Source organism: Scatophagus argus, chromosome 1, assembly GCF_020382885.2.
Source record: "Scatophagus argus isolate fScaArg1 chromosome 1, fScaArg1.pri, whole genome shotgun sequence".
NCBI lineage: Eukaryota > Metazoa > Chordata > Actinopteri > Scatophagidae > Scatophagus > Scatophagus argus.
In genome coordinates this window covers 11,448,697-11,476,114 of record NC_058493.1, presented here as the reverse complement: position 1 = coordinate 11,476,114, position 27,418 = coordinate 11,448,697, and the positions used below count along the sequence as shown (strand labels likewise).

Genomic DNA, 27,418 nt, shown 5'->3' with positions numbered 1-27,418 from the left:
ACCTTGGCTACCTTGATTGTCTATGACAGACTGTGGAGCAATTTCTATGTAAAAAACTAATTTGGAAAATTCTAAGGATCTAACGTTGTGTGCACGTATGCAGGCTCAAGAATACATTCTCTGTTTTCTGCGCAACTGCAGCTCCAACAGTGTGTAACACTAGTTGTTCTTCAAAGTATTTAGACTCATGTACACTATATTGCCAAAAGTATTGTATTCAGGTGTTCCAATCACTTCCATCGTCACAGGTGTATAAAATCGAGCACCTAGGCGTGCAGACTGCTTCTACACACATTTGTGAAAGAATGGGCCGTTCTTAGGAGCTCAGGGGATTCCAGCGTGGTACTGTGATAGGATGCCACCTGGACTTGTTGCACAGGTGGCTCCCTATCACAGTACCACGCTGGAATCCACTGAGTGTGGTACTGTGATAGGATGCCACCTGGACTTGTTGCACAGGTGGCTCCCTATCACAGTACCACGCTGGAATCCACTGAGCGTGGTACTGTGATAGGATGCCACCTGTGCAACAAGTCCAGTCATTAAATTTTTTCACTACTAAATATTCCACAGTCAACTGTCAGTGGTATTATAACAAAGTCGAAGTGATTGGGAACGACAGCAACTCAGCCATGAAGTGGTTAGCTCAAGAACAGTGCGTAGAGAGCTTTATGGAATTGGTTTCTATGGCTGAGCAGCTGCATCCAAGCCATACACCATCACCATCACCAAGTGCAATGCAAAGTATCGGATGCAGTGGTGTAAAGCATGTCACCACTGGACTCTAGAGCAGTGGAGACACGTTCTCTGGAGTGAAAAATCACATCTCCATCTGGCAATCTGATAGACGAGTCTAGATTTGGTAGTTGCCAGGAGAATAGTACTTGTCTGACTGCATTGTGCCAAGTGGGGGGATGGTGGTGTGGGGTTGTTTTTCAGAAGATGGGCTTGGCCCCTTAGTTCCAGTGAAAGGAACTCTGAGTGCTTCAGCATAACAAGAGATTTTGGACAATTCCATGCTCCCAACTTTCCCAAAATTCCTTGTCCAACATCAGTGTCTGATCTCACAAATGCGCTTCTAGAAGAATGGTCAAAAATTCCCATGAACACACTACTAAACCTTGCGGAAGAACTGAAGCTGTTATAGCTGCAAAGGGTGGGCTGACGTCATATTAAACCCTATGGATTAAGAATGGGATGTCACTTAAGTTCAAATGCGTGTAAAGGCAGATGAGTGAATACTTTTGGCAATATAGTGTATATCATATCACTGCGAGCATGAGCAACAGGGTGCTAGCTGCAGTTCACGGGCTCCGCTACACTGGTGTCATTAATAACAAGAATTTTCTGAATAGTCCACATCCATCCATCCATCCATTTTCTATACCGCTTATCCGTCAGGGTCGCGGGGGAGCTGGAGCCTATCCCAGCTGACTACGGGCGAGAGGCGGGGTACACCCTGGACTGGTCGCCAGTCAATCGCAGGGCCAACACACAAAGACAAACAACCACACACTCTCACACTCACACCTAGGGGCAATTTAGAGTAGCCAATTAACCTAATGTGCATGTTTTTGGTATTGTGGGAGGAAGCCGGAGAACCCGGAGAAAACCCACGCAGGCACAGGGAGAACATGCAAACTCCACATAGAAGGGCCCAGACCGGGATTCGAACCTGGAACCCTCTTGCTATGAGGCGACAGTGCTGACCACTGCACCACCGTGCCGCCCGAATAGTCCACATAGTACGTTTAAGCAGCTGTTTGCATATAGATACTTGTGCCTCATTAGACCTGTCAATGTGAAGAATGGCAAAGAATAAGTGCAATTTCACCCACTATGTTCCATTAGTGAGGTTTTCCAACAACAACAGAGCAGCGGTCAGCTGTCTATTGTACCTGGCTGTGACAATTTATAGCACGTCTAGCACTAATTCACCATTCATCACTTCATATACTTATAAATCATTGTCACAGTGGTATCTTAGTTATCATTATTAAACATCAGAGGGATGACAACTGATGAATTTATAGAACTCATATTGAAGCAGGCTTTACAAAAAGCTTCACAATCCAGGGTACATGACCATTAAGAGATGATTAATTTGTGACTCAAATGTAAATAAAAAGAAGTAGACTGCAAACCACTTAACATCAATAGCTGCTTTGATCAGCAAACTGTCTTTGAGTGTGTGTGTGTGTGTGTGTGTGTGTGTGTGTGTCTGTATTAGGCTGATGAGTTGCTTTAAGGTTAGGCTGAGGTTAGGGTTAGGTTAAGTAAGGGTTAGAATTAGGCAAGTAATGTTTATTGTTATGGTTAGGTGGTGGTTAGATAAGTTCATATAATGTCCCCAAATGTCCCACACTCAAAAGTGTGTGAGTGTGTGTGTGTGGGTGGGGGGGAGACACATAGAGAGAGAGAGAACAGACAGTCCTGCATCAGGAGATGGAGGGTGAGTAGGTTAGACTGATACATCACACCTGTGTCACCACACACACCACACACACACACAGGCACACTTAGCTACATGTGCATCCACCCGCAACTGTTTTCACTGGAGAATACTGTAAATGTAAGCTCATACACACACAGGGATGGAAATAAGTTCACCAATACAAACGTTTGACATGAACATGTGCATTCTCATACACACACACACACACACACACACACACACATTTACTTCAAACAATATGCAAGAACTGGAATGCTCTCTGATTTGGTGGCCCTACAGCTTCAGAATGCAATTCTCTTATGCACCACAATCATAAATATGGACATCTGTAAATGTTTGTGTAAATTTGTCATGATTATATTTCTTATGATCAGTAACTAGCGAGTTGAGAACACATCAAGTACAACAACACAGGACATAGCAAGCCATCCAATATTATGTAGTAGTCCAACATCAAGAAGTCCTGTTTGGCATCTTGAAGCCTTACATTTTATAGTTTAGACAGGATGTTTTCATTGGGGACTTGACTGTTTAACCTGGTAAATAAAATGTTGGCATTTAGCTATGGACATTGTTGCAAGATTGCTTGAACTAATGCAGTTTGTCTGTGATCATTTTGATATTGTTGTTAGACAGTAAGTGATTTTTTTCATTGGTAACAGCACAATGAAGCAAGTCTAGAGGTTCAGATTTATGTGAGTGGATTAAAAAAGCCCTTCTGCACTATGACTGCATGGGAACACCGACAGCAAGAACACACACACGCAAAAATACATTGTACTGCATGTCCATAGTAATCCATTATCTTTCTACCTTCATTTTAATCTCATGAAAGAACCAGTTGTGCATAGATCTGAAGCACTTACACACAGTCACTGAAACGCACACACACAGACACACAAAGAGAGAAAGTCAGAGTGCGTGTAAAATGTGTTTCATTTCGCTCTGTTACTCTGTTGAATGTTTGTGTGTGTGTTTGTGCATGATTGTGCATCCACCACAGATCAAAGCATTATAATAAATAAAATGAAATCATATTGATCTGTTTAATACAATACATTTACATTTTTGTGTAAAAGATATACTATGTGTGTAAACAAAGAGATAGTTTAAGATGCACCTGTAGGTTATTCATATCAGTAGAAGTGTTCTGGGCAATTAAATTATGCCACACAGAACATCTGTACTGCATCTTCTACATCTTCTAACTGTGCATTAAGAAAGAAACAACCTGGAGAAACAAAAGGAAACAACCCATCACTTAATGGCGATGGTGACATCAATTGCAATATCTTTTTCTTATTAAAGCCTCCTCATTCTTGGTTCATTCTCTCTTCCTGTTCTTCCTTTTCTCCATGTGAAATTGTGAAACACACATCTATCTATTCCGTTACATGGTACTGTAATGTTCAAATGATGATTTTTGTTATGCAGAGGAAAACTCTCTGTCACACTGGGTTTTTTTCACCACACATGCCACTGCACTCAGCCTCAGGCTTAAAGAGACCCTTTGGCCAAAGAGATAAATATAATACATATAGAGTTATCTACTTAGCCTGGGGTTAATGTAATGTCAAGGTTATCCTGATCTTTACAAAATGCAGTTTACAAGGGACAGAGAAAGAAATAAAATGAGAAGAGAGAAAAAAAAAAGTACAGGGTATGCATGTTTTCGAGAAATTGTTATTGTGAGACCATTGGTCAAATCAGTAATGAAATTCACAATTGTATTCATCATGCACATGTATTTTTTTTAAAAAATGAATAAATTACGATGCCACAGTGGATTCCATGGTTCACTCTGAGCTGTTTTCTTTATCCTTTAAATAACTTTGAACCCCAATGCTCACACAGCACATGTGTGAAACAACAGCACACAGCACATGTGAAATTTAGATGGAAGCCAGACAACAATAAAGAGCCTTTTTTTGACATTATCCCAATGTTTCCTCAGAAGAACAAATTATGAATAAAAAATAATTGTGAGAGTGTAAAAAGCCATCATGATTCCTCACCATGCCTCTAATTGTTGGAGTGTATTATAAAAAGACATCTCAGCTAGAGTTCTGTCTGTGGGAACTTTACTATAAAACTTTCAAAGTTATGAATCATACTATAAAATAAATGAAAGTAATTTATTTTCATACATGCACTAAAAAGGAGACTTTTTTTTTTTTCCACAGTTCTAATCGGTGGATCACACTCACTCCCATTGGCCAGCTGGTTGATTGTTGGCCTCTCCTGCTTCCTGTCGCTACTCTACAGATGATGAGCACTTCCCACAGCACCGCCAGTCTGTAGTGACAGACACTGCCCTGACTCGTGCTCTTTTACTTCTCTCTCGACCCTTTTCCTCTAAGTCCCTGTCTCCCTAACTGTCTGTCCTTCTCCACTTGTTGTCTTTCTATCCTTCATGCATCCATTTCATCCTTCTCACTTAGGTCAACAACAAGACAAAGTCTCTCTAATTTCTCCTGCTCTACTTTCTTTAAATCTTTCCCCTACAGACACTCAGTATAACCAACTGATGCTCATACTGTATTTAAGGTGAACATCCTTAATGATTTTTGACAGTCGAGCTTGACTCCGCTTTGTCAATCTACTAATCTGATTGGATTCCTTTAATCCGTGTCAGCATGTCACTTTGTCACCTGTCACTCCCCTTCATCAACCTTCTTAATCCATACAAGCACCCTCTGATGTATCTCCACTCCCTTGAACCCCAAACCCCAACCCTCCACCCTATTCCCCAGACACACCAAAGTGTCGGACACTCTACCAAAGATGACAAAGGACCCGAGGGAATAAAATGAGGGAACAGGGATTCCAGGAAGAAAGAAAAAGAGGAGAGAAAGTGGGGAAAATTGTTATTTTTCACATAGACTGTCTCCCTTCCAATCCAACCTTTGGGACCACGGGAGTTACTGAATGACAAAAGAGGCAGATGGCAAAAAACTGATGAATGAATGAATGAAAAAACAACTGTATGGTGAGTAAAGGACAAACCAGAAACAGAGGGGAAAAGAAGGGGGCTCCTGGTAGCCTCTCTGCGTGCCCTCTGCTTGCCACAAGAGACGAACCGCAGTGCTGATTATACGTGTACATTTATCTCTATATATAGTAAACATAACAGAGTTTAAACTAAAACACAACTAGGACAGTGGAGGACTTTATAAAGCGGAATTAAAGAAGCACAACGTTTATACAACCTCTGCTGTTCCTTTGGGTTTTATTCTACTTATTATGTGAGATTGCAATTTGTCAGACCTATTCAATGTTTTTGATATTTTGCTCTTTTGTTTTGTTTATGGTGTTAAAAGGGTCAAGGGCAATGGGTAATAAAGTATTATATTAATATTTATGAGAGGAACAGAAGATGATTTGTGATCCAGAGCTTGAATTGAGCACGAAGAGGGACATGCAAGGATGACCCAAGTCACCTGGATAAAAACCTCAAATTTTCTTTGCAAATACTGAACACACACATACAAACACACTCTCAGTTTTACTTGCTGACATCACAGCCAGGGCTTCTTTTCTGTCAGTGACACAGAAGGGAAAATCTTGGATGGTAGGTGCAACATTCACATTTCTGCTCTAACCATGAACTCCTCATCAGTGGATACCATTGACTTAGATGTCTGGATTGATCAACCACAATAGAACAGCTGGACATGAGTCAAAAGGAAAGACGAGCAATACAGGAAGTGCAGAAAAGAGCCTGTCATGAGTTCAGTTGAATATACGATCAGAGAGCACTTCTTTCTCCACAGGTTATTGAATGTCGTGTATGAATTCCCCATACACTTAGGAGTGAAAGTGGAGAAGAGTGTTAGTATTTGGTGGTTGTGCAGTGTGGACTGCATATCAGATTCTCTGTCATTGTTTAATTAGCGTTGAATGTCTGTAGTGTAAACCGTTTTCATAATCACATAGATATGATTGTTAAAGTTAAGCAATACTCATATCTATAGGTCTATATACGATAGTTTATGATTACATTTAACATAGCAGTTCAGTCCTGTGCAAAGTACATCACTGTGGGTACATCTCTTTTATTTTGTCAGAATGGATTCATGAATTCCAACATATTCACAAGTCATAAATTACCACAGTTAAAACTGTAGCTATTTTAATCTTTCAGGCAATAGCATTTTAGCATTTTGCTGCATTATGCTTCACCTTGTTTCGACAGAACTCCACATTCATCAGTCACCCTGCTCTTGTAACTGATCTGCTTGCGTATGCTGCTCTGCTTCACTACTATGTGCATTACATGTTAATCAGTCTCTTCAACACTGTATGTATTTTTGTCTGTGTTGTCACATTGATTTGATCATTGCACTTTCTTTTTGTTTGTTTGTTTGTTTGTTTTCCTTTAATGTGGCTGGTAAAAAAGTGTATTATTGATTTTTCAGCCATAATTAGCAGAATATACAAAAACGATGTGCCTGTCTGGCTTTCCCAGTCTGGTGTTACTGCTACTGTTACCATGATAAGGCATGTTGGACAGATCTGTGAAATTCCACAGACTTTAGTGTATTATAAAGACATGGAAGCCCTTTGAAATCTGCTGTAAGCAAACAATCAATATTACAAAAATGTATCATGTATCTTAGCTTTATCTCTGTCATCATAAATGTACTTTGGTATGATGAGTGCACCTGATGGCAGGTTATACCTGAATGATAAAAGCTATTTTAGAAGAGAAGTTTAGTGACATGCTTTCTTGTAAATGTAGCTTGTTTATTCTACAATCATAAATTCTATGACTAAGCTTCAGACTTGTTTATGATCTGCTCAAAATGCCCTTGTCATTTTACCAAGAGACAGAATAGCAAAATGTTTATTTTTAGCAATTCATCACAATACCTTCAATTCCACCAGCCTACATAACTAAGGAAAAAAGCTACATATGTGTGCATTTATTTCATCTTAAGTTGTACAGTATCATTAACATTATTCAGTAGCACATGGGTCAGTATATTACCCATATAATAAATACATTATAATTCTATCATTAGGCATTGATGTGCATGGCATTTCATCATGCCAACTGTAAATTCATTCATCATATTACCTCATATTTCAGTGACAGTCATAGAGAGGAAGTAGTATCATTCTGACATGTGACAGCTACAAATGAACAGACAGAATATTATAGAACTCTAAGATCTGTTGTTTGTACCCTTTGTTATATTTGTTGCACTGACACAAACACTTTTGGCATTTTTTAGCAATAATTTCAATTTTAAACAGTAATACACTGCATTATTTCAACATAGGATATCAAACCATAATGTACACAAACTCTTGCACTTCCCATTACAGCTTGGCAATAACATGGTAATAGTGGGGTACCAATTGCATAATTAAGAAGTAAAAACAAACAAAATGTAATTACCAAGATAATAATGAGGTCTTGAATATATAATATAGGTCTGGAATATATGTAATTGAGATGGCTTATGTTAGTGAAATAAACATTTAGTTCACAGGCAGCAGCACTGGTGGGCATTCCTGCAGACAGCAAAGCAACCAATTGCACACTCCCTTAAAACTTGTGAGATTTGTGGCTTTGTGTTGTGTGATAAGTGGCCTTTTTTTGTGAGCAGCCCAAAGAACACCGGTGAACTGCTCACTAACACGCAGGGAAAGAAATTACCCTGTGACCTAAACATATCCCGTGTTAATACCAATTTATTACCTGGTTGTTGTTTTTTTTTTTGTAACTATACAGTAATTGCCTAATTATTAAGCCTATTATCAAAATGTTACCCCATTATTTTTTATGTCATTACTAAGCTGTAATGCAAAGTGCTACATGATGATCATGGTGTTGACTGACAGCCCAACATATTGTCAATGTTTTTACCAGTGAGTATTGACGTATGTGACAAGGCTGGAAAGTAACTGTAGCCATCTACACCTGTTTGAGAGAGTAACATTTGTTTTTGTTTTTCCCCAAAACGAATCAGAAAAACTTTTCAAAACTGGCACTTTTAGTCATGCTGTGGCTAGGACAGATACAAAAGTGAGGTTTGCATATGTCTTCCATAATAAAATCATATGTTGAAAGAATCACTGACAAAATGAATGACAGGCATTATTTTGGTAGAAATACTTCATTTATATCAAAATAACATCAATCAACAAAATTAATATTTTTAACAGTGAAATGATCAAGGACTTTGGCAAGAATAAAAATATATGTCCTAGGTCACATGCTTTGGTAGCAAACAAAAAATATCTTAGACATGCTGATCATCATACAGTGCTTTAGCTGAGCAAAGTAAGAACATAATGAACCTGACTGGTTCTTTGGAGGTTGAAAGTCCATAAAAACCTATTGGCCTTAACAGTGTAAACAGCATCAATAGAACTAAACTTCAGTAAAGTCATTTCCTGTCCAGTTCTTCAGTTTTTAACTAGCAAACATAATGGTCTTATATATGTGACGGAATACCCTGAAGAGTTAACTGAAGGTACCTCCAGATTTAACATTCGACAGCTTATTTTGACAAACCAAAGACACGGTAATGAACCAAATGTTTACTGCATGAATTAGTGATGAAAATGACCTAAGCAGTTTAATTTTCTCAGGCAGGTTACACGGTAGATCAAGACCAGTCTATTCCATAAAAGTACTGTGTATTAATTTCTTTTGCAATTTTCTAATGTAGGTAAAGTAGTGGCTCACAGTGTTCAGCAAGAATTCTTAAAAAGCACAGAATTTGGAGACCTTATTTATGTCCATTAAATGCTAACAACATGGTTATTTCCACTCAACATGTTCATTTAACTTTTCACTGAGCAGCTGTACACACACACACAGACTCACACATAGGCTTACAAAAAGACACAAACTGACACTTTTGGTCATGATATAAAATGAGGCTTGCAAAATAAAGTTTGCAGACCTAAATAATAATGATTGGAATGACAAACTCACTCTTAGCCTTCCATATACTGTAAACCGGCTGTATTGTCTTGCATTGACTGGAATTGACCTGCAAGAGACTGCCTGGAATAACTTAGCCTCCATTCCCTCCAGAACAGTAGAAGGTGCCAGTTCACTGAGCAACTGTGTGGAAATAGATTTTGTATTCCTCCAACAGTAATGAAGCACTTGTTCAGAAGTTATTTTATTTTTTGCAGGAAATAAAATAATGTGAAATAATCAGTGTCTGAAAGCTGGCAATATTCCCAGGTAGTGCTTCTCATAATGTTAAGACATTATGTGGGTATTACAGAGCAGAATAATGACCTTTTCTAAAAAAAAAAAAAAAGAAGAAGAAGAAGAAGAAGCTGTGATCCTTACTCTGGTTTGCCAAAAATAGAAAATAGTAACTTTTCTATTGAGTATGCTCTCCATCTCCCCAAAAACATGCAGCCTTCCAGTCACTGGAATCCCAATGTTCCAATGAACTTTCTGACATTTGAACAACACACGAGTCTCACGTGAGTCTGTGCAGTGTTCTGTGTCATCTAACATTTCACCAAGCAGCTTCAAAAGGACAAGCCTTAAAACCTTAGAAATTACTTTTCTAGGACTCACCTTTCCTTTGTAACTCACTGTGATGCACATTGTCTTTGCATCAGTTCAATTTTGGGAAAATGGTGCATCAGTCACAGCAACTACACTCACAGACTGTCAGGTTTTCCTACAAACAACAGTCTATGTATTGATCCATTTTGGAACAAGAGGTGTAAACTTTTAATGAGGAGAAAAGGGAGAAGGGTAACAAATAGTGCTGAGTGTTGTCCATCTCTGTCATGTACTTAAGTATTTTAGAGGTGAATATATTTGAAATATGACTCTGAAAGGTATAAATAAACATTAATGAAACAAAAAGGTTTAATTATTCTTTGTTGCGCTATTGTTTACACTAACTATGAAGCTACAGAGCCCAGGGCTAGGTAGCTTAAATTAGCATTTAACCGCTGGCCTGGCTCTGTCTGAAGGCAAAATCTGCATACCTGCACCTGCAAAGCTCCTTCATAAACACCTCCTATCCCACTGGATTAATCCATACAAAAGCCAACGTTTTAGAAAAGACAGTTTGTGGTGCATAACTTACTGAAGTTATGTGCCAGGTCTCTTCTTAATTGGGCGTAGTGATTTCTTGTAGCCTTTTCACCCCCCTTCAGGTTGCCAAGAAACCAACACTTTCAATATCAGTTAGTTCTCTGAATCAAGAAACAGTCAGCTGTGTTGCCTTTATCCTGAACTAGGCTAACTGGCTGTTAGCTGGAGCCACATATTTTTCAGACATGTACAGTATGACAATGATATAGTTTTTAGTAATTTTATCAGTACTGGTACTTTGGAATACTGCGTTTTTGTTTCTAGAAAATACATGACAACAGCAGCAGAGGTAAGTATGGAAGTGTTACGTGTTCCTAAAAATTCAAATTACTATAAGCACTTAATCATTCATTATGTTTTATTAATAGACCAGCGTGTTTGGAAGACTTAACAAATGTGTACGGAGAGATAAATAAAACATCTAAACTGTGTGTGTTCCGTTAAATTTGCTCCATCAAATTAGAGATAAAAAAATTTAGTAGAGTAGTCTGTGATATAATTACATTTGTAGAGGAAGCATTTATTTGATAGTTTTATTTTTCTGATTTTTGTTTTGCTATGACTCCTGTGTTGTGCATTCTGATTGGATGTTAGAGATTACATATGTCACAGACGCAACACAAGCAGGAATCAAATGATCACATAGAAATTTAAGCATTTAATCACTATCTACTTTTGTGCCAAGGCTGCCAGCTCACACAAGCCTAAATTGTGAGATGTGTAAAAAGTGTAATGAACTCACACAAATAGTTTTCTCCCATCTTTCAGCACCTCAGAGAAGGATGTCACCACAAAGTCATGCCATCAGAGCAAATACAGTAATCAGAACTCATTTACACTCCAATGGCGTGTGATTATCTTCTCACTTGCACTGACATTATCACTGCCTCTAAATGTGGCAATTGCTTTCTGTTCTTGTTCTGTTTTGTGTTTTGCTTTCAGTCTTACATCCTTTTTCATCTCTCACTGCCTCCCCTTTCTGTTCCTTCACAACAAAAACAGATACAGACCAAAAATATAGAGTTAGTAAAAAGAATCTGTCCGGATTTGACCTTGTATCGGACAGTCCCTGTAAACAGGGACTTACTTCAGTCTGGAGAACTGGGAAAGTGATAGAGATCTTATATTTGGTGTTTTGAGATTATTTTTACTCCAGTCATTTGCTGTGCAACCTTTGACCTTTGACTTCTGAGAGCGCTTTCTCCTCTCAAAATAAACTGCAAGGCCCAGCTGAGACATGGTTGCTCTCTCACATGCACACGCTTTCAGTCAAGCTCCACCATCAATTTTCACTCACATATATTTATATTCAGTTTTGTATTTTGTAGGGTTAGGGTTAGGGTTATACCATATTTACACTGCAGAAAAAAGAATGTACTGTGCACGGAAGTTTATGTGCACAGTATCAGACATGACTGATATACTCCTCTTTCGCCTTATCATCTCTTTTCACTCTCTCTCCTCTCCACTGCTCCTTCTTGTAATTGAGCAAAGCAGAGATGTACAGATAGAAGTCTAATTAATGTGTGCTTTCTACCCTGAGCTGCCTCTTAGTGAAACGCAGGGTGGAGGAGTTTGGGCTGACAGGTTCAGAGCTGAACTGTTCTGCTTCATTTGTTGTCTGTGTCACTGGGGAGGTGGGATTTCTTACTGATCCTGTGACTCCAGTTGTGTCACACTTGTACAAAGAGAGGAGGAGGACTTTGCTGGTGCGCCTGTTGATTCAAAGATTACCCCGGGTTCATTATTGATAAAGCCAAGCCTTGTAGTTGAGAAATCCCTATGACTTTTGTATGCTTGCCCAGAGTCAATGTACATTCATGTGCACAAATCTGCAAAGCACTTAGCCATGCCCCGTTTAAGGTTTGAATCTATTAAGCAAGCTCTTAAGTTGCTGTTTCTCCAAACAACCCAATTTTAGACTGAGAAGAAAAACAGCATCAGGTGTTTCAGCAAGTGCCCCAAAACGACCAATGTTCGTTTATCTCAGAGAAATTACATTTAAAAGTTGTATGTAACTTATTACCTATGGCAAATATGTTTTGAAGTAATGCTGCATGAAATATTTTTTCCAAGCATACTGAGAAATGTTAATTTGAGTATCTGGAAAAGTCACAAAATGTTAATGGGCCCTACAAAAATGACAGTATATTGCAATGTAATATTCACCTACTTTAAGCACCTCCAGTAACTCCAGCATATAAATATAGTGCTTCATTCACTGAAAAAAAAATAGCTGTAAACACAATCCAGGGGGAGATTATGTTTGTCACCCCGCCTAAATCCCAAGAGGCGGATTTAGGATTTTTCTACATCATAGGGCCACAAATGGGCCATACTTTACATGACAAGACTGCATATTGTGCTGTGGGTTTAGGGGTCGTCCCCCAGGAAAATCTGAGTCATAGACAATTTCCTGCATTCCAGTGCCTCTTTACGCATGTAAAAACAGCACCTACCTTACAGCTAATCGAGCTATAAAATCCACCATGTCAAAATACTTGCTGGCCTGATATGTATTTACCCCAAAATTTTGAAAGATTTCATTGTTATTGTAGAAATAACGAGGTTACAATCTTAAAAACACAGAAAAGAGTAAGATTACCAAAGCATCACAGTAAGAAGTGCTCACATGTCAAATTGTGTACACACAGCACAGCGTCTCAGGTCTTTACTTGTTTCCTGGTTCACACACACACCTTAACATGCACATTGTTCTCAAAGGAGTGACAAACTTACCAAGAAAACTGTCGGTTATACTTCAAGAGTGACTTCCATTTGTTTGATATTCAGCCACTGGAGATCTAATGTGCTTTATTCCAGACACTTTGAGTATAAAAGGGAAAAAAATTCGACATCCTTACGAATGTCCTCTTTACATTATTCATCAAATGGTGCTCTTCTGCGGTTTCTTTAAATGCTTCCACAGTGGCGGAAATCTTGAGGTAAAATGTTGAATTGTTCTGATAAATGTTTCAGGGTCTCTTGAGAACAATTTACTATAAAGGGCTGCCAATGCCCTGAATATTCAACAAAGGTCACATTTTCCACTTCTTCCTTTCACTCATCAGTTTTCTGACTGCTTTCTTGCATACAGTATTCTATATAATGGGAAATGCTGTATGCTGTATAGGTCCAGTTTGCAATAAGCTTATTAAATACTCTGTCATATTCTGATCATAAATATCCCCATGTATGTTATTTGTTGATTGTTCCTTATTCATGGAAGGAACATTTGGAGTTATTGTTCTACTGTATGATGTGCATAAGACAAATTGTATTCTGAAGAGAGAGAGAGAGAAAATCAGTTGTTTGGGATGTTCTGAGAACAATTACATTGAGTCAAACAAGTCTCAGTGAGGATGTGAGGTACTCACTGAAAAGATGATGCTCAGTTTTGGTTGAAGGAAAAGAACTGTCTGTGCTGCATTTTCTGACATACCTGAGGAAAAAAAATAGTTCATGAGCAGGACTGATTATTTTGTTGATGAGAGAGGTACAGGTAGCTGTATCTGTAAAAGCTGAAAACGCTATAGACTTTAAAAACTCCTGACTGACTTCAGAAAGTCTCAGAAACCTGGATTTAGCCACTGATTTATACAAATTACACATCTTGGAGAGACTGGTCCTAATATCAGTTTGAATATTAAACAGCATTGATATAATCTTTGTTGTCCAACATGTCTGAGGCTTAATTAGGACGAGGAAGATTAGAATCCTACAAACCTCATCATTCAAGATAACAAGCAGAATCTTGAAAATCTTAATGCCTAACATGGACTGGTTTCTATCAATGCAGAGCTTTGATGGTTGGATCCTTCCTCCTCTGGTATTTCAAGCTTGAACAGTGAAATGGGTTTATTCAGTTTATACAGAGAATCCCACACAGCACCATCTCATTTGTCTACCTATATAGCATATAATGGTCTTCTGACAGGATTATGTCTGTAGCATTCAGTGGCAGGTGTCTGCTTTGATGGTGGCTGTTCTCAGTTTACACAACAGTTCCCTCATCATTGCAGACCTTCTTGATACCTGTGAGGTCAAGGAGTGGACGTACTTGTTCAGCAGCATGGACTTTTTGACAGAATATGAGCCATTGTGTTATCTATTAGTTGGTCAGTCAATTCACCACTTTGATCTGAAATATTTTTGCTACAAAATTTACGCTCCTCAGAGCGCTATAATTATATCACTATGTATAATATATATAACTATAATTATTTTGTCGATACTCTGACTTTTCCTCTAGCGCCATTATGAGGTTGAAATTAGTGGTATTAAATGTCTCAAAAACTGAATGGATTGCCATGACATTTTGTAAAGACACATTCCCATCAAAATGAATTGTAACAACTTTAAGATCTCTTAACTTTTCATCTAGTGCCATTAAAAATTTTACATGTTTGATCATAAAAGTATTGACGCTCCCATCAGCCTCAGCTGCGCTTTGTGTTTTGCGTTATTTTGCAAATATAAGCATGCTAACATGCAAATTTCACATTACGAACATGTTAAATATTATACCTTCTAATCATCGAATATTAGTGCCATAATGTTACCATGCTGATGTTAACAATTAGCTCAAAGTAACATTCTTTCCAAGTACATTCTCACACAGCTGCTAGCATGGCTGTAGATTCATAGTCTTATTATGTGGTCACTCCTATTGTATGTACCACAAGTCAATGTTAAGTTTAATTGTGCATGTCAGTCATTGTTGAATGAAGTATGGGAAAAAAATCAGGCAAAAGAACAAGACTTTTTTTTTTAAGATTGGAAAATACCAAGACCTGTCCTCATGAATACTGATGCTCCTTGGCATCTAGCTAGAATTAAAGTGACTCACATTACTGTAATAATCATAGCTATCGATTGGTCTGTGCCGCACAGGCAAGGTCAAGTGGGCCTTCAATGACTAAGAACGACAAAGACAAAAACGAGTGCCATTTAGAAAGCAGGTTTAATCACATTTGAATTTACAACACAATATCAATCAATTTTACATTTAGTTCAGTGTTAGCCTATGTTAATATGAAATGAATTGGATATAGATGTTTTAAATACACACCTCAGTGCTGCAATTTGTGTGTGTTAAACATCTTAAAACTGACAAAAACACAAGATTTTTGAATGGAAGAGACCAAGTACTGGCGGTAATTAATGTTGTACTGTATTGCAGTTCTTAGCAACTGGCAGTCAATAGAAGTTTGCATGTTCTCCCTGTGCCGGCATAGGTTTTCCTCAGGTACTCTGGGTTCCTCCAACAATCCCAAAAACATGCACATTAGGTTAATTGGCTACTCTACATTGCCCTGAGGTGTGAGAGTGTGTGGTTGTCTGTCTTTCTGTGTCAGTCCTACGACTGACTGGCAACCAGTCCAGGGTGTACCCCGCCTCTCACCTCTATTCAGCTGGGAGAGGCTCCAGCCCCCCCGCAATCCTGATGGATAAGCGGTGTAGAAAATGGATGGATGTGTATTACTCTGTCGGTGAATGGTGTGTTACTGTAAGAGTAGACCTATTACACTCTATACAAAATAATGGTGTCCATCATCACAGAAATCCTTGAAGGTAGTTTTGTGGTTTTCTAATATGACATTACCTCTAAATGGTGTGTTTATCTTTTGTGTGTGTGTGTGTGTGTGTGTGTGTGTGTGTGTGTATGTGTGGGTGTGCTTACATGCGTGGGTGTAAGACAATGGCGTGAGAGAGACAGCCAGAGGTTAGTAGGAGAAGATGTGGAACATATCCAGTCCCAGAGGTGCTTTATTGAATTGGATTGAATTGAATTAAATTTGATTTATATAGCACCTTTTACAGTCAAAATTGTCTCTAGGTGCTTTACAGAAACTCCAAGCCTGAACCCCCGAGCAGACAGAAGCAAGGGAAAACTCCCTTTTAACAGGAAGAAACCTTGAGCAGGACCTGGCTCACAAGGGAGAATCATCCTGCTGATAGTCGGCTGGGTAAAAGAGGAGAAGAAGAGGTAGGCATGACAGAGAGGATGAAAGAGAGAGAGAGAGAGAGAGAGAAACACATGCAATAGGCATCATTCATCACAAAGGACAGACATGACAGGTTGTTTCAATTGGAAATGTTGGTTCATCTTTTCACAAAGCTACATTTTTCCTCTTAAATAAAACCTTAAAAATCAGGACAGGGTATTCTCTTTATACACTCGTCACTCTCTCTGCCTGTAGCCACTCCAGACATTTGAAAATATCGACTATTAGAAATGAATTTATGTCCTATTAATGAGAGATAAAATAACTTCTGATAACTTTCTGTGTCAGTTCACTGTCGAGCACAGGTTTTATTGAGAAGAAATGGCCACAGGATTATTTTTGTTCTTTTAAACATTTATTTATTTCAGGTTAAAATTAGTGACTGTATTTGCCATAAGTGAAAACGATGTCATGAGAGGAAGGATCATTTACATTTACAACTTTTGAGAGATTTTACCCTGCTGCAGATGACTGTTCAATCCTTTGTAAAACTAAAAAAATGTGTGAAATGAACTGTGCTGAGAAGGACACAATCTCAGACTCATTGGCTATCACCTAGCAAATAATTTTGCCTCTGGGGACAAGGAATTCTTGGTATTCTTGAAGATTATTTAAGTTTTCTTGGGTTTGACACCCAAGAAAGCTAATAGTCAAACATTTTGTGGTCATCTGGAGTATTCTTTGACAGAAATTGGTTTTTGAAAACATGATGACATCAAACTCTGAGTCTATTATACCATTCAATAGTTTCCATCGCTAAATTCACAAGCAAATGCACTGACAAGGCTGTAGTGGAGACTCTTACATAAATCACCCAGTGGACTGCTGAAGTCACATTAGTGGAACTGGGACAGAGGCCAGATGCAAGTAGAAAATGGTCTATAGTGTTTTCCACCCCCCTAATTTATTTAAGAGTAATTCTTCCATTATAGTGCAGTGATCTTAATTAGCAGGAACTTAAAATGAAATATGCTTCTGGTAACTGATACTACAAATGCAAACATAAAAGGTGACCTTCCTATGTGTTTGAACTGTGAGCAACAGCAATCCTCACAGTAATTTGTAGTTTACATATGTCAGTAATATATATATATACCAATCAGCCACAACATTAATACCACTGACAACTCAAGTCAAAAACATCAATTGTTTTCTGAAGGCTGTTTTGGCAACACAAGGGGGACCTACAAAATATCAAGCATGTGATTTTAATGTTGCAGCTGATCGGTGTATAAATAGATATATAGATATATATATAGTTCATTTGACAGATATGCACAAATACAAAAATACGCTGTGTGCACAATTACTAGGCAAGTTGTATTTTTGAGGATTAAATGTATTACTGAACAATTACAGTGTTCTCAGTCAATCCAAAATGTTAATAAACCTCAAACCTAAATATTTAAGGAAGTAAAAGTGAGATTTTGGCTTTCTTAAGAGAATATCTACATGTGCACAATTATTGGGCAACTATTATTAAGTAGAATTATTATGCAACTAAATGAAAAACAATTTCCCCATCTTACTTGTTTGTTTTCATCTGTTAAAATGAGAATAATAAACAAACAACTCAAAATTTACAAATACAAATTTCTGACAATTCAGAAAAAAAGAAAAAAGAAAGAAATCAGTGACCAATAAAGCCATCCTTCTTTTCAATAACAGTCATAAGTCTTCCATTCATGGAGTCTGTCAGTTTCTTGATCTGTTGATGAGGTGTACTGTTTTCCTTCACTGTAAATCTCTATTTAAGAAGGGCCCATAAGTTCTCAATGGGGTTTAGGTCAGGTGAGGAAGTGGGCCACGTCATTATTCGTTCATCTTTAAGGCTTTTACTGGCTAGCCATGCAGTGGAGTACTTCAATACATGCGAAGGAGCATTGTCCTGCCTAAAAATCATGGTCTTCTTAAAAGATTCAGACTGTTTCCTGAACCACTGCTTGAAGAAATGGTCATCTTAAAATTGACAGTAGGTTTGGGAGTTGATTTTGACTCCATCCTCAATCCCAAAAGGCCCAGCTAGCTCATCTTTAATAATACCAGCCCATACCAGCACCCCACCTCTACCTTTCTGGCGTCTGAGTTGAAGTGGAGTTCTGTGGCCATTACTGATCCAGCCACAGCCCCATCCATCTGGTCCATCAAGAGTCACTCTCATCTCATCAGAACATAAATCCTTTGAAAAATCTGTCTTCAAATATTTCTTGGCCCAGTCTTGACGTTTCAACTTATGTGTCTTGTTCAGTGGTGATTGGGTTTCAGCCTTCCTTACCTTGGCCATGTCTCCAAGCACTGAACACTTTGTACTTCTGGGCACTCCAGGTAGGCTGCAGTTCTGGAATATGACAGCACTGGAGGATAATGGATTCCTGGTAGCTTCACGTTTGATTCTTCTCAAATCTTTGGCAGTTAAATTGCATCATCTTTTCTCTACATGTTTCTTGAAACCCCGTTGACTAATTGCAATGATGGTGATGGTTCTGTAATCATGCCCCAATACCCTAAAAATTTCAGGCTGCAATTCAGAGGGTGCTGAAATACATTTTAACATTTTTGACTTTTCAGAATAAGTTAAATCTCTTTGTTGGTCCATTTTGCCTGAGGAAAAGGAGCCGCCTAATAATTATGTACACCTTGATATAGGGCATTGATCTCTTTGTTGATCTCTGCCACATCCTCCCTCATTACACAAACACACTTCACCTCATATGCTTAATTCCAAAAAGCATTCAAGTTTATACAGCTTGGACTTGGAAAATATGCATTCAAATTATGAGATGGTCAAAATACTCACTTGTCTAATAATTGTGTACACAGTATACATTTTGTACTGTGGTCTAACTTTCATACATTCCTGACCTTGAGCAGATTTTTCTTCCTGCACTCTGATTTCTGCCTCAGACAAGCTAAATATCTGTATGAGTAATTAAGCCACTGGTTTTATTACTGGCCAATTAGTCTGCTACCCACTCTCACAGAATGGCCTGCTTATCTGTGCCTGTGTTTGCACACTCTCTGCATAAGTGTGCTCATACACACACACACACACACACACACACACACACAAACTGGCACAATTGGTCTAAACTGTTTAGTCTACATCAGCATGGACCAGATGGAGAACATTGCACTAAGTATGTTTGCTTTCCTATGGTGCTAACAGATAGATAACAGTTAATACCATCACCAATGTGACTGTCTTATCTTTCAGTTCTGTTATTGAAAAGTTGTTGGAAAAGTTCGACGGCTGAACTATAGCATTTGTGATTACCCGAATGTCAACCACAGGGGAAACACAAAATAGATCCAATAAAAACTAAATTATCAGCAAATCATCAAATTTCATTAAACCAGCATGATTCAAAAACACAAAAAGCCTTGCTGGACTCTTTATTTTTTGTCTCACTATCTCTCTCTAGTTTCCCCGGTGGGCTCTTTTTTCCAGCTCTGGCTCCTCGCATGTTCTGGTCCAGGAGTCAGCAACCTTTAGCATGAAAAGAGCCATTTGGCCTGTTTCTCGCCAACTAAAACCCACACAGAGCCACAAAACCTATTTGACCACTAAACTGAAATTAACAACACATACAGTTTCCTTAAACTTATGTTTGAGAACTTGTTACTTTACTTTTGTATGTTGCTTCTTTTAAATCAATAAACTTTAAACAGAAAACAACAATTTTTTATTTTCCATTTTTAACAACGCAAAACACTTAATTCTTTTGTACTTTGAGAGAAAAAGACACTGGCACTTATACATTTAATTTCAAATAAAAGAATATGTAAATATATTATGGCTGTGGCAATGTTAATGCGTTAACACATTCGGGCTCGACAAGTCAACGTGTTAATTATTTAACACCGACAATTATTACTTTTTAATTTTATCGTGCATACACTTTTTTGTGATCAAGTGAGCGACGGTTAGATAATTGGTGAGCAAAAGACATATATAAATAATTATTATGATAACAACAACAGTGCGATAAAATAATTGTCAACGTTACTTTTAAATTGCACAGCCCTAAAATATATATGATATAAAATAAAAAAAATGCTTGCCAATTTCTCACCACATATTAAGCACACCGGTAAACCAGTTTTGTCAGCAGTAAAAGCAAACGAATCTGTCCATGAGGCATTAAACGATCTATTTTTGTTTGAAACTTTTCTCTTCTTTGATTTGTCCATTGCTAGCTTATCGGGAGCCAAAATAAGTCGCTTATCTGGCGGCAACAGGTGTCATAAACAGGACGTCACAGATATTTTGATTGACAAAATATTTAAATAAGTTTTACGTTATAGATCACAAGAGCACCTCAGTCTCCAAAGAAATAACTATTACAACGAGAAAAAACCTGAATAAATAGAATGAAATCAATTTAAATTAAGTGTCTGTTATTTATTCACAAAATTTTTTCCCCAAAATATGCTCGCCCTCTCTTAGTCACGGGAGCCACAGAAGAGGGATGAAAGGGCTGCATGCGGCTCCGGAGCCGCGGGTTGCCTATCCCTGTTCTGGTCACTCGGACTCTGTCCTAGAGCACTGGCTCTCTTGGCCTTGTGTTTTTTTCTCCCTCTCTGTCTTTCATGTCCTTTCTCGGAGCTTTATTAGATGGGATGTCCTCAGTCAGAGCATGGTACTGGCTAGACCTTACTTGCATTTCATAAAGAAGCTGCTGCTAGTACAACAGGCGTCCTCCTCCTCTTCTCTGTCCACCTTACTAACATGCCTATCTGGAACTGCTGTTGAACTAAAGAGAGACTCCTGTGGTGAAGATGCTGAAAGGCCCACTGACAAAGAATTGGGTGTCAGACAAGACCCCAGTGTTTGGGATTAAAATGCTCTGTGAAACATACTTAGTCCTTATAGCAAGACTTTGCATGGAGACAGAAAGGGTTTTGAAGAGATCAACAAAATCAATATATCTTTGAGATAATGTTCTCACCATATTGTTTGCCCTCTCTCTTTCAAACTTTGAAGCAGATTGTTTGGGTTTCTGAATTGGGTGGTTTGTACAAATTTGTTGAGGGAAATGGTGGGTAGATGAAAAAAAAAGAGCTGAGGTGATATTAAAAAGATTACTCATACCTGAAGCACAGGGGTATGCTGTATAAAATATGGAAGAAAGCAATAAATCTTTCACTACACTATAGATCCCTGCTTGAACACACTGTGACATTAGTTAAATTTATTTGGTACGAACTTAAATGTATTTTTGGAGGTTAACCTTCAGAATATGTTTCTTTTTTTCCAATTTCTTGTTTTTTATCAAAAGGCACAAGTGTTACTTTTGGGAATGAAATGTATGTCAGTTAGTTGGCCCGTCAGTTGGTCCACCAACTATGGGATGGATTGTCCCGAATCTTTGTATAGACATTCATGATCCTCATAAGATGAAGCCTCTACTGCCTTTGGTGACTGACTTCACCTGTAGTGTCACCAAATGTTCATGCAAAAGCAATGACAGGTTCATAAAACCTCCACTATAATTTGTGTTAAGCGCTAAGCAACAAATCCTAGCATGATCATATACTAAAAAAGGTGAACATGGTATACAGTATCTATTAAACAACATACTGTATCATGCAATGTAAGATGCAATATCCTATATGCCATGTTTTAAAAGTACACAGCTTGTATCATTGTTAGCAAAAAAAAATAGAAAAAAGAAGAAGAAAGAAAGAAAAACATAGGTTTTACTGACAATTGTAATATCACAAGAAAAATAGGAGAGTGGAAGAAAGTTTAAACAGAATTCAGTCATATATTTGCCTAAATGGCTCCTTTCAACCACCAATTCAACAAGTGTGGATTCAGAGAACACACAAAATAGTAAAGACAGAATGCTGATTTGCTGAATCAGATTGTTTATTAAGTCTGTTGTGGATACTCACACAGTAAACGAGTGCTGCTTCTGCTTGTTGTAGCGTGGTACAATGGTGGGGAGCTAATGAATTGAAAGAACTCAGTTAGATTGAGTTTCTTTGGCAGAGCAGAGAGGAATCCGTCAGAACACACACACACACACACACACACACACACACACGCAGTGGAGAGTGCAGAGGACCGAGGTTGTATATTAGAGGTTTAGAGACAAAGTCATGCTCACTGCAACACTCTGCTGTGTTGGAGGGTGGAAAGGGGGGTGGGGGGCAACATCCGGCATTGTAATTTGCAGGCCCTCTCAAACAAAGTACGGCTTAATAAATTGGAAAAGGTATCATACACGAAGGAACAGAGCCACAGATACAGTGGAGAGTTACGGTGAGCGTTGCAAGGTGCAAAGCCATATCTGTGCAGTATATCGAGGAACAGTATGCAAGTGTGCAAGTGCTGGACTATAAGTGAGATGTGGAATCTATAGTTTAATTTTTTTTCAGACAAGAAAAGAACAAGAGAAATATTTATAAAGTGCTAGTGTGCTGTATGTGTTTTTCACTTTTTCTATGTACTATGTACAGCCCATGTCAAACTGGCACAGTGGTGTTCTGTACATTACAATTTATTTAATAATTTTACAACAAAAATTATTTACCAACATCCTCCTCCAGACCCGAATCCAGCAGCAAAGATACCCAGTGGCTCTGTATTCACTCAGTTATTGCTTCATTCAGTCTTTTAGTCAAAAGGTCAGCACAGTGGTAATCAATCAACCAGTCAATCAATCAGTATGTTTGTCTGGTATCAAAGAAGGGTCTACTCTCAGAGGTGACTAGTTAAGCACCACAGAATAAACCTGCTGCATGCCATGCCTCAAAGATTTTTTTTTTTTTAAAGAAAAGTCAGCACATAGTCCATGCCATCTCTGCGTTTCTTGAGATTGTTGCAAAATCTGTTCAGCTTCTCTCCACATCCATCTAAATAATTTTACTAGGATCAGAGTGTCAAACCGCGGTGAGGTATTGTCTTGTTTAGGGTTTTTGTCTTGTCATTTTCTGTTTTATTTTGAAGTGTAACTCTCCTCTCGTTTCAGGTCACTTGCCCTTCCTCGTGTCTCCAGTCTGATTGTCTTCCCGATTACCTGAGTGTTTCCACCTGTTTCGCATTACCCTCATGTGTTCAAAAAGTCTGCGTTTCCCTTGTCTTGTGTCAGTGTGTTTTGTCTCTTATGGTCACGCCAGCGTTCCTTATCATAGCCACAGAAAAAGAAGCTCTTTGTTGAATCCTCTTTTTAGAGTGATCTTTTGTTAAATCCTTTTCATAGCACAGTTTAGTTTCTAGTGAGGATTAGTCATAGTTTTTCCTCTTTAAGAGTGAGTTTTTGTTGTTGATCTTTTATTTTGTGAGTTTTTGGTTATCCTCCATTTGGAGTGAATTTTTGTTCATAGTTTAGTATAGATGTATTAATCCTCCCTTGGGAGCGTTTTTTGTTTCGATAATTCTTATAGCCTGTTTTCGTTTCTTCGTTGTTTTGTTAATGTTTCATAGCCGTGGGTTCTCTACTAGAGAAGAACGCACGTCTGGTAATTTTCGTAGCCTCTCTGCTGAATCACTCTGTCTGGAGGATTTGCCACAGACTATCTTAATAAAGACTAAACTTGATTCTTGAGTCTCTGCATCTGAGTCCTGCTCCGAGCCCCAGCTTGACACAGAGACTTTTCAATCATAATGGGGTTCAAGTGTTTTGCAGATTCACACTGTTTTGCATGTAGAACATCACTTTTTACTCCTTCTCTTTCTTTCAGTTCTTTTGCAAACAAATATTTTATGATATCATGTCTTAATAATTAGTAAGCAAACAAAAATTGGTTTAAAGGTAAAGCTTCATATTAGAATATTTGTTTCCAGAGGTGGATTCAGGCACAATTAACACTATTTGAGGTAAAAGGATGGAGTACTGCAGCATACTGTAGAGATATCCTATAACGTCACTGAATGAACTGAACAGTAAGTGACTTCATAACTAATAGCACAGACAATGAGTTAAAGCCACTATGACATTCATCTTCTTCTTCTTCCTCAGTTTATTTCCTCTTGGAAATGATTGTTGGTGCACAGTGCAATCCAGTCATCATCTGTGACAGTCAGGTTATCATAAGGACTGGGTGAATTCCTGGTAGGTTGGTTTTACTTCAGGCTGATTGCTGTAGACTGTGACAATACAACGTCTAAATGAGCCTGTGCTGATAGAGGTGTAAATAAAAAAATCTGATGCATGCAGCTATCGCAGGTCAGTAATAATGACAGGATATCCCTCCTGTCTGTTTACCTACATACCTCATACTCAGTGTCAGTGACATTGTCCTCATTGCGTCCTCATTCCTCAAGGCAAGGCAAATATAGAGCTATTGGTGAGCTAGTCACACAAGGCGCACAGCTGATTTTAACAGTGTGGATGGGGCAGCTTCTGTAGTAAGTCACCTCTCGTGATGCTGCAAGAAAAATATGTGGGTCTACTTTTTGATGGGCGAAGTTGCCATTGCAACTTTGTTGCTGGCTCAGGTGATCTATTGGTCCAGTTCTAAAACTTTTGGCAAGAATACATCATGACCAGAATTCTGTTGTCAGGGTTCAAATTAATTGGTATTATTCATAAACAGAATGATTTAAATATTATGTGTGATATCATGTGTGCAGTGTATTTGGATTTGAGTTTGTATACCTGTGTACAGCAATTTCTTGATGGCCCAGATCTGCAGCTTCTCTAACCTCTCAGCCATGAAATAATTTAACAATGAACACATGAAACAGAAGGAAGACCTGGCCAATTAATACTGAGAAACAAAGCTTGCCTGTGGGAAAATCGGGAATGCAGCTTAGGTCAAGGTGTGCATTTGTGTGTGTGTGGATAGAAGTGGAGTAAAATGGGGAAGAGAGCACAAGCAGAGGGAGGGATGTTAGACTGAGAGTATAAGGGTAATAGGAGAAGAAAGGCAAAGTGGGGGGACACAGTCCAAAAGGCAATGAAAGGAATAATAAGGGAGATGAAACTGAGAACATGGTAGAAGGACAACAGGTACACAAAATAAAAGACAGAAGATAAGAGGAGCAGCAGGATTGAGACAGTGAAGAAGCAGAGGTGGGACTGAAAAAGTAGCTGAAATGAGGCAAAAGAAAAGTGTAGTCTGTCAAGGAAGCTGTCTTTTCTGTTTTTCTCATATATCACAGATACTGTAAAGGTACCATAAGTAATGCTTTGGCTTGACATTTGTCTAAAAATTAAGTGAAACCTCCTTGCAAACATATTCTGAATAGCACGAGAAACTGTCCTTTAATTCAATCAGTCTACTCACTTTAGCCTACAGGACCTGTTTGTAAAATTATGTTCATTTGTTAAGACTCACATTCCTCAAGCAATTCTCTTCGGCTCTTGAAAACACATTTGTAATTCTTTCCTTCCTCTCTCCGAGTCCTTTATTAGGAGGCCAAATAGCATTTGGTGGGTGAACACTGATTTGTATTCCTTTAGCTCTAATTAAATTTGTTCTGGTAATACAAAAGAGAAAGCCCAGCAACAAATAACAGCAAAACAAACAAGAGGGCCACATGCATAAAACTGCTATCTGGCTGATTGCGTTTAGATGTGCTTGATAAAAAACAACTTTGCATGGTGAAAATGACTAAATGAAGATGTTTGATTGAAGTTTTTTTTTTTTTTTTACCATTTGCTGCAGTGTTCATTCAACACAAGGGTGGAAATATACTGTAGATAATGAAGCAAATGAACAACCTCACCACAGATTGCCTTTACAGAGAGAGTACTTTGAAATTGAAGATACAGTTTAGTTTATTCAGTGCAGTTTTGTTGTAATTTGGTGCAATATTCTCAGGTTGCCATTCAATTGTTTAATAGTAAAAGCCACACTCAATGTTCATTGGCTCTTGCAATGCAAATTTTTGCTGGTAGGAGGAATTTTTTCAGCCAAAATGATCCTATTCAAGGATTCAAGGCAATAGATGGAGTGATGAATGTAAGATTGTCTCAGCTGCCTCTTTTCTGCAGTCATACTATTGATTTAACCTCTCTATCGTGCGTAGAGCTTCCAACCTCACTTAAACCATCCGACAAGGCAACATTCTAGTGAGTTCTTAATGCAGTTGAATGACCTGAACCATGTGGACATGTGTATAGATTTGCTTTTCATTGAGATTTAAACAAAAGTAAAAGGTAAAGTGGGGATACATAGGAAATTAAAATACCAGAAACAGAGGCGCACATCACCATCTATAATCCTTGCATATATCCAGTCACTAAGAAAAAAGAGAGTTGCAGGCAAACACAAAGCATATATATTGTTACATTATGGCCTTCACAGAGACATGGCTCGTGTTTACCGACATCAGCTTGGATCTGACAGTCATCAGCTTTAGAGCACCTATCAGGCCGGACAGGCAGCCAAACACTATGGGGAAATTCTGAGGAGGTGGAGTCTGCGTATACTTAAACTAACAGTGGTGAAATAATGTAACCATCATGGAGTCCATGTGCACAGCCACAGCCTAAGTTATTGGACTGTATGGACTGGTCTGTGTTTAAGATATAAATGAACTCACTGACACTGTATGCAGTTCGCCGTCTGTGAGGATTCTGTCATTCCCATGAAGCAAGTTAATGTATACCCTAATAGCAAGCCACTGGTTATTAAATGTGCTTGATAAAGGACTTTCCTTTACAGTGATGAGGCGAACAAAACGGCAAGGAGAGGGATCAGGTCAGAAATCAGTCACACGAAATTACAATTTAAAAATAAGCTTGAAGAAAATTTATGCAGCAACAATTTCAAGACAATGTGGGTTGGAATTAATGAAAATAACAGACTTAAATCAAGCAGTTAGCATTGCAGGCTATAATGGTAATCTAGCAAAGCCACTAAACATTCATTCATTCATTCAGGGTCGCAGGAGAGCTATCCCAGCTAACT

The 27,418-nt window shown here is 38.3% G+C and overlaps 1 protein-coding gene across 4 annotated transcripts in view; it reads left to right on the top strand.

Moving 5' to 3' along the window:
• LOC124056087 (MAM domain-containing glycosylphosphatidylinositol anchor protein 1) overlaps positions 1 to 4,888 on the top strand; it is a 157,513-nt gene extending 152,625 nt beyond the window's left edge. For all 4 annotated transcript variants that reach the window (XM_046383198.1, XM_046383189.1, XM_046383207.1 and 1 more), the window contains exon 18: positions 4,639 to 4,888. In XM_046383198.1, coding sequence (XP_046239154.1) covers positions 4,639 to 4,724 — 86 coding nt within the window. In that variant the 3' untranslated portion in view covers positions 4,725 to 4,888. The remainder of the gene's footprint in view (positions 1 to 4,638) is intronic.
• The last annotated feature ends 22,530 nt before the right edge of the window (positions 4,889 to 27,418 follow it).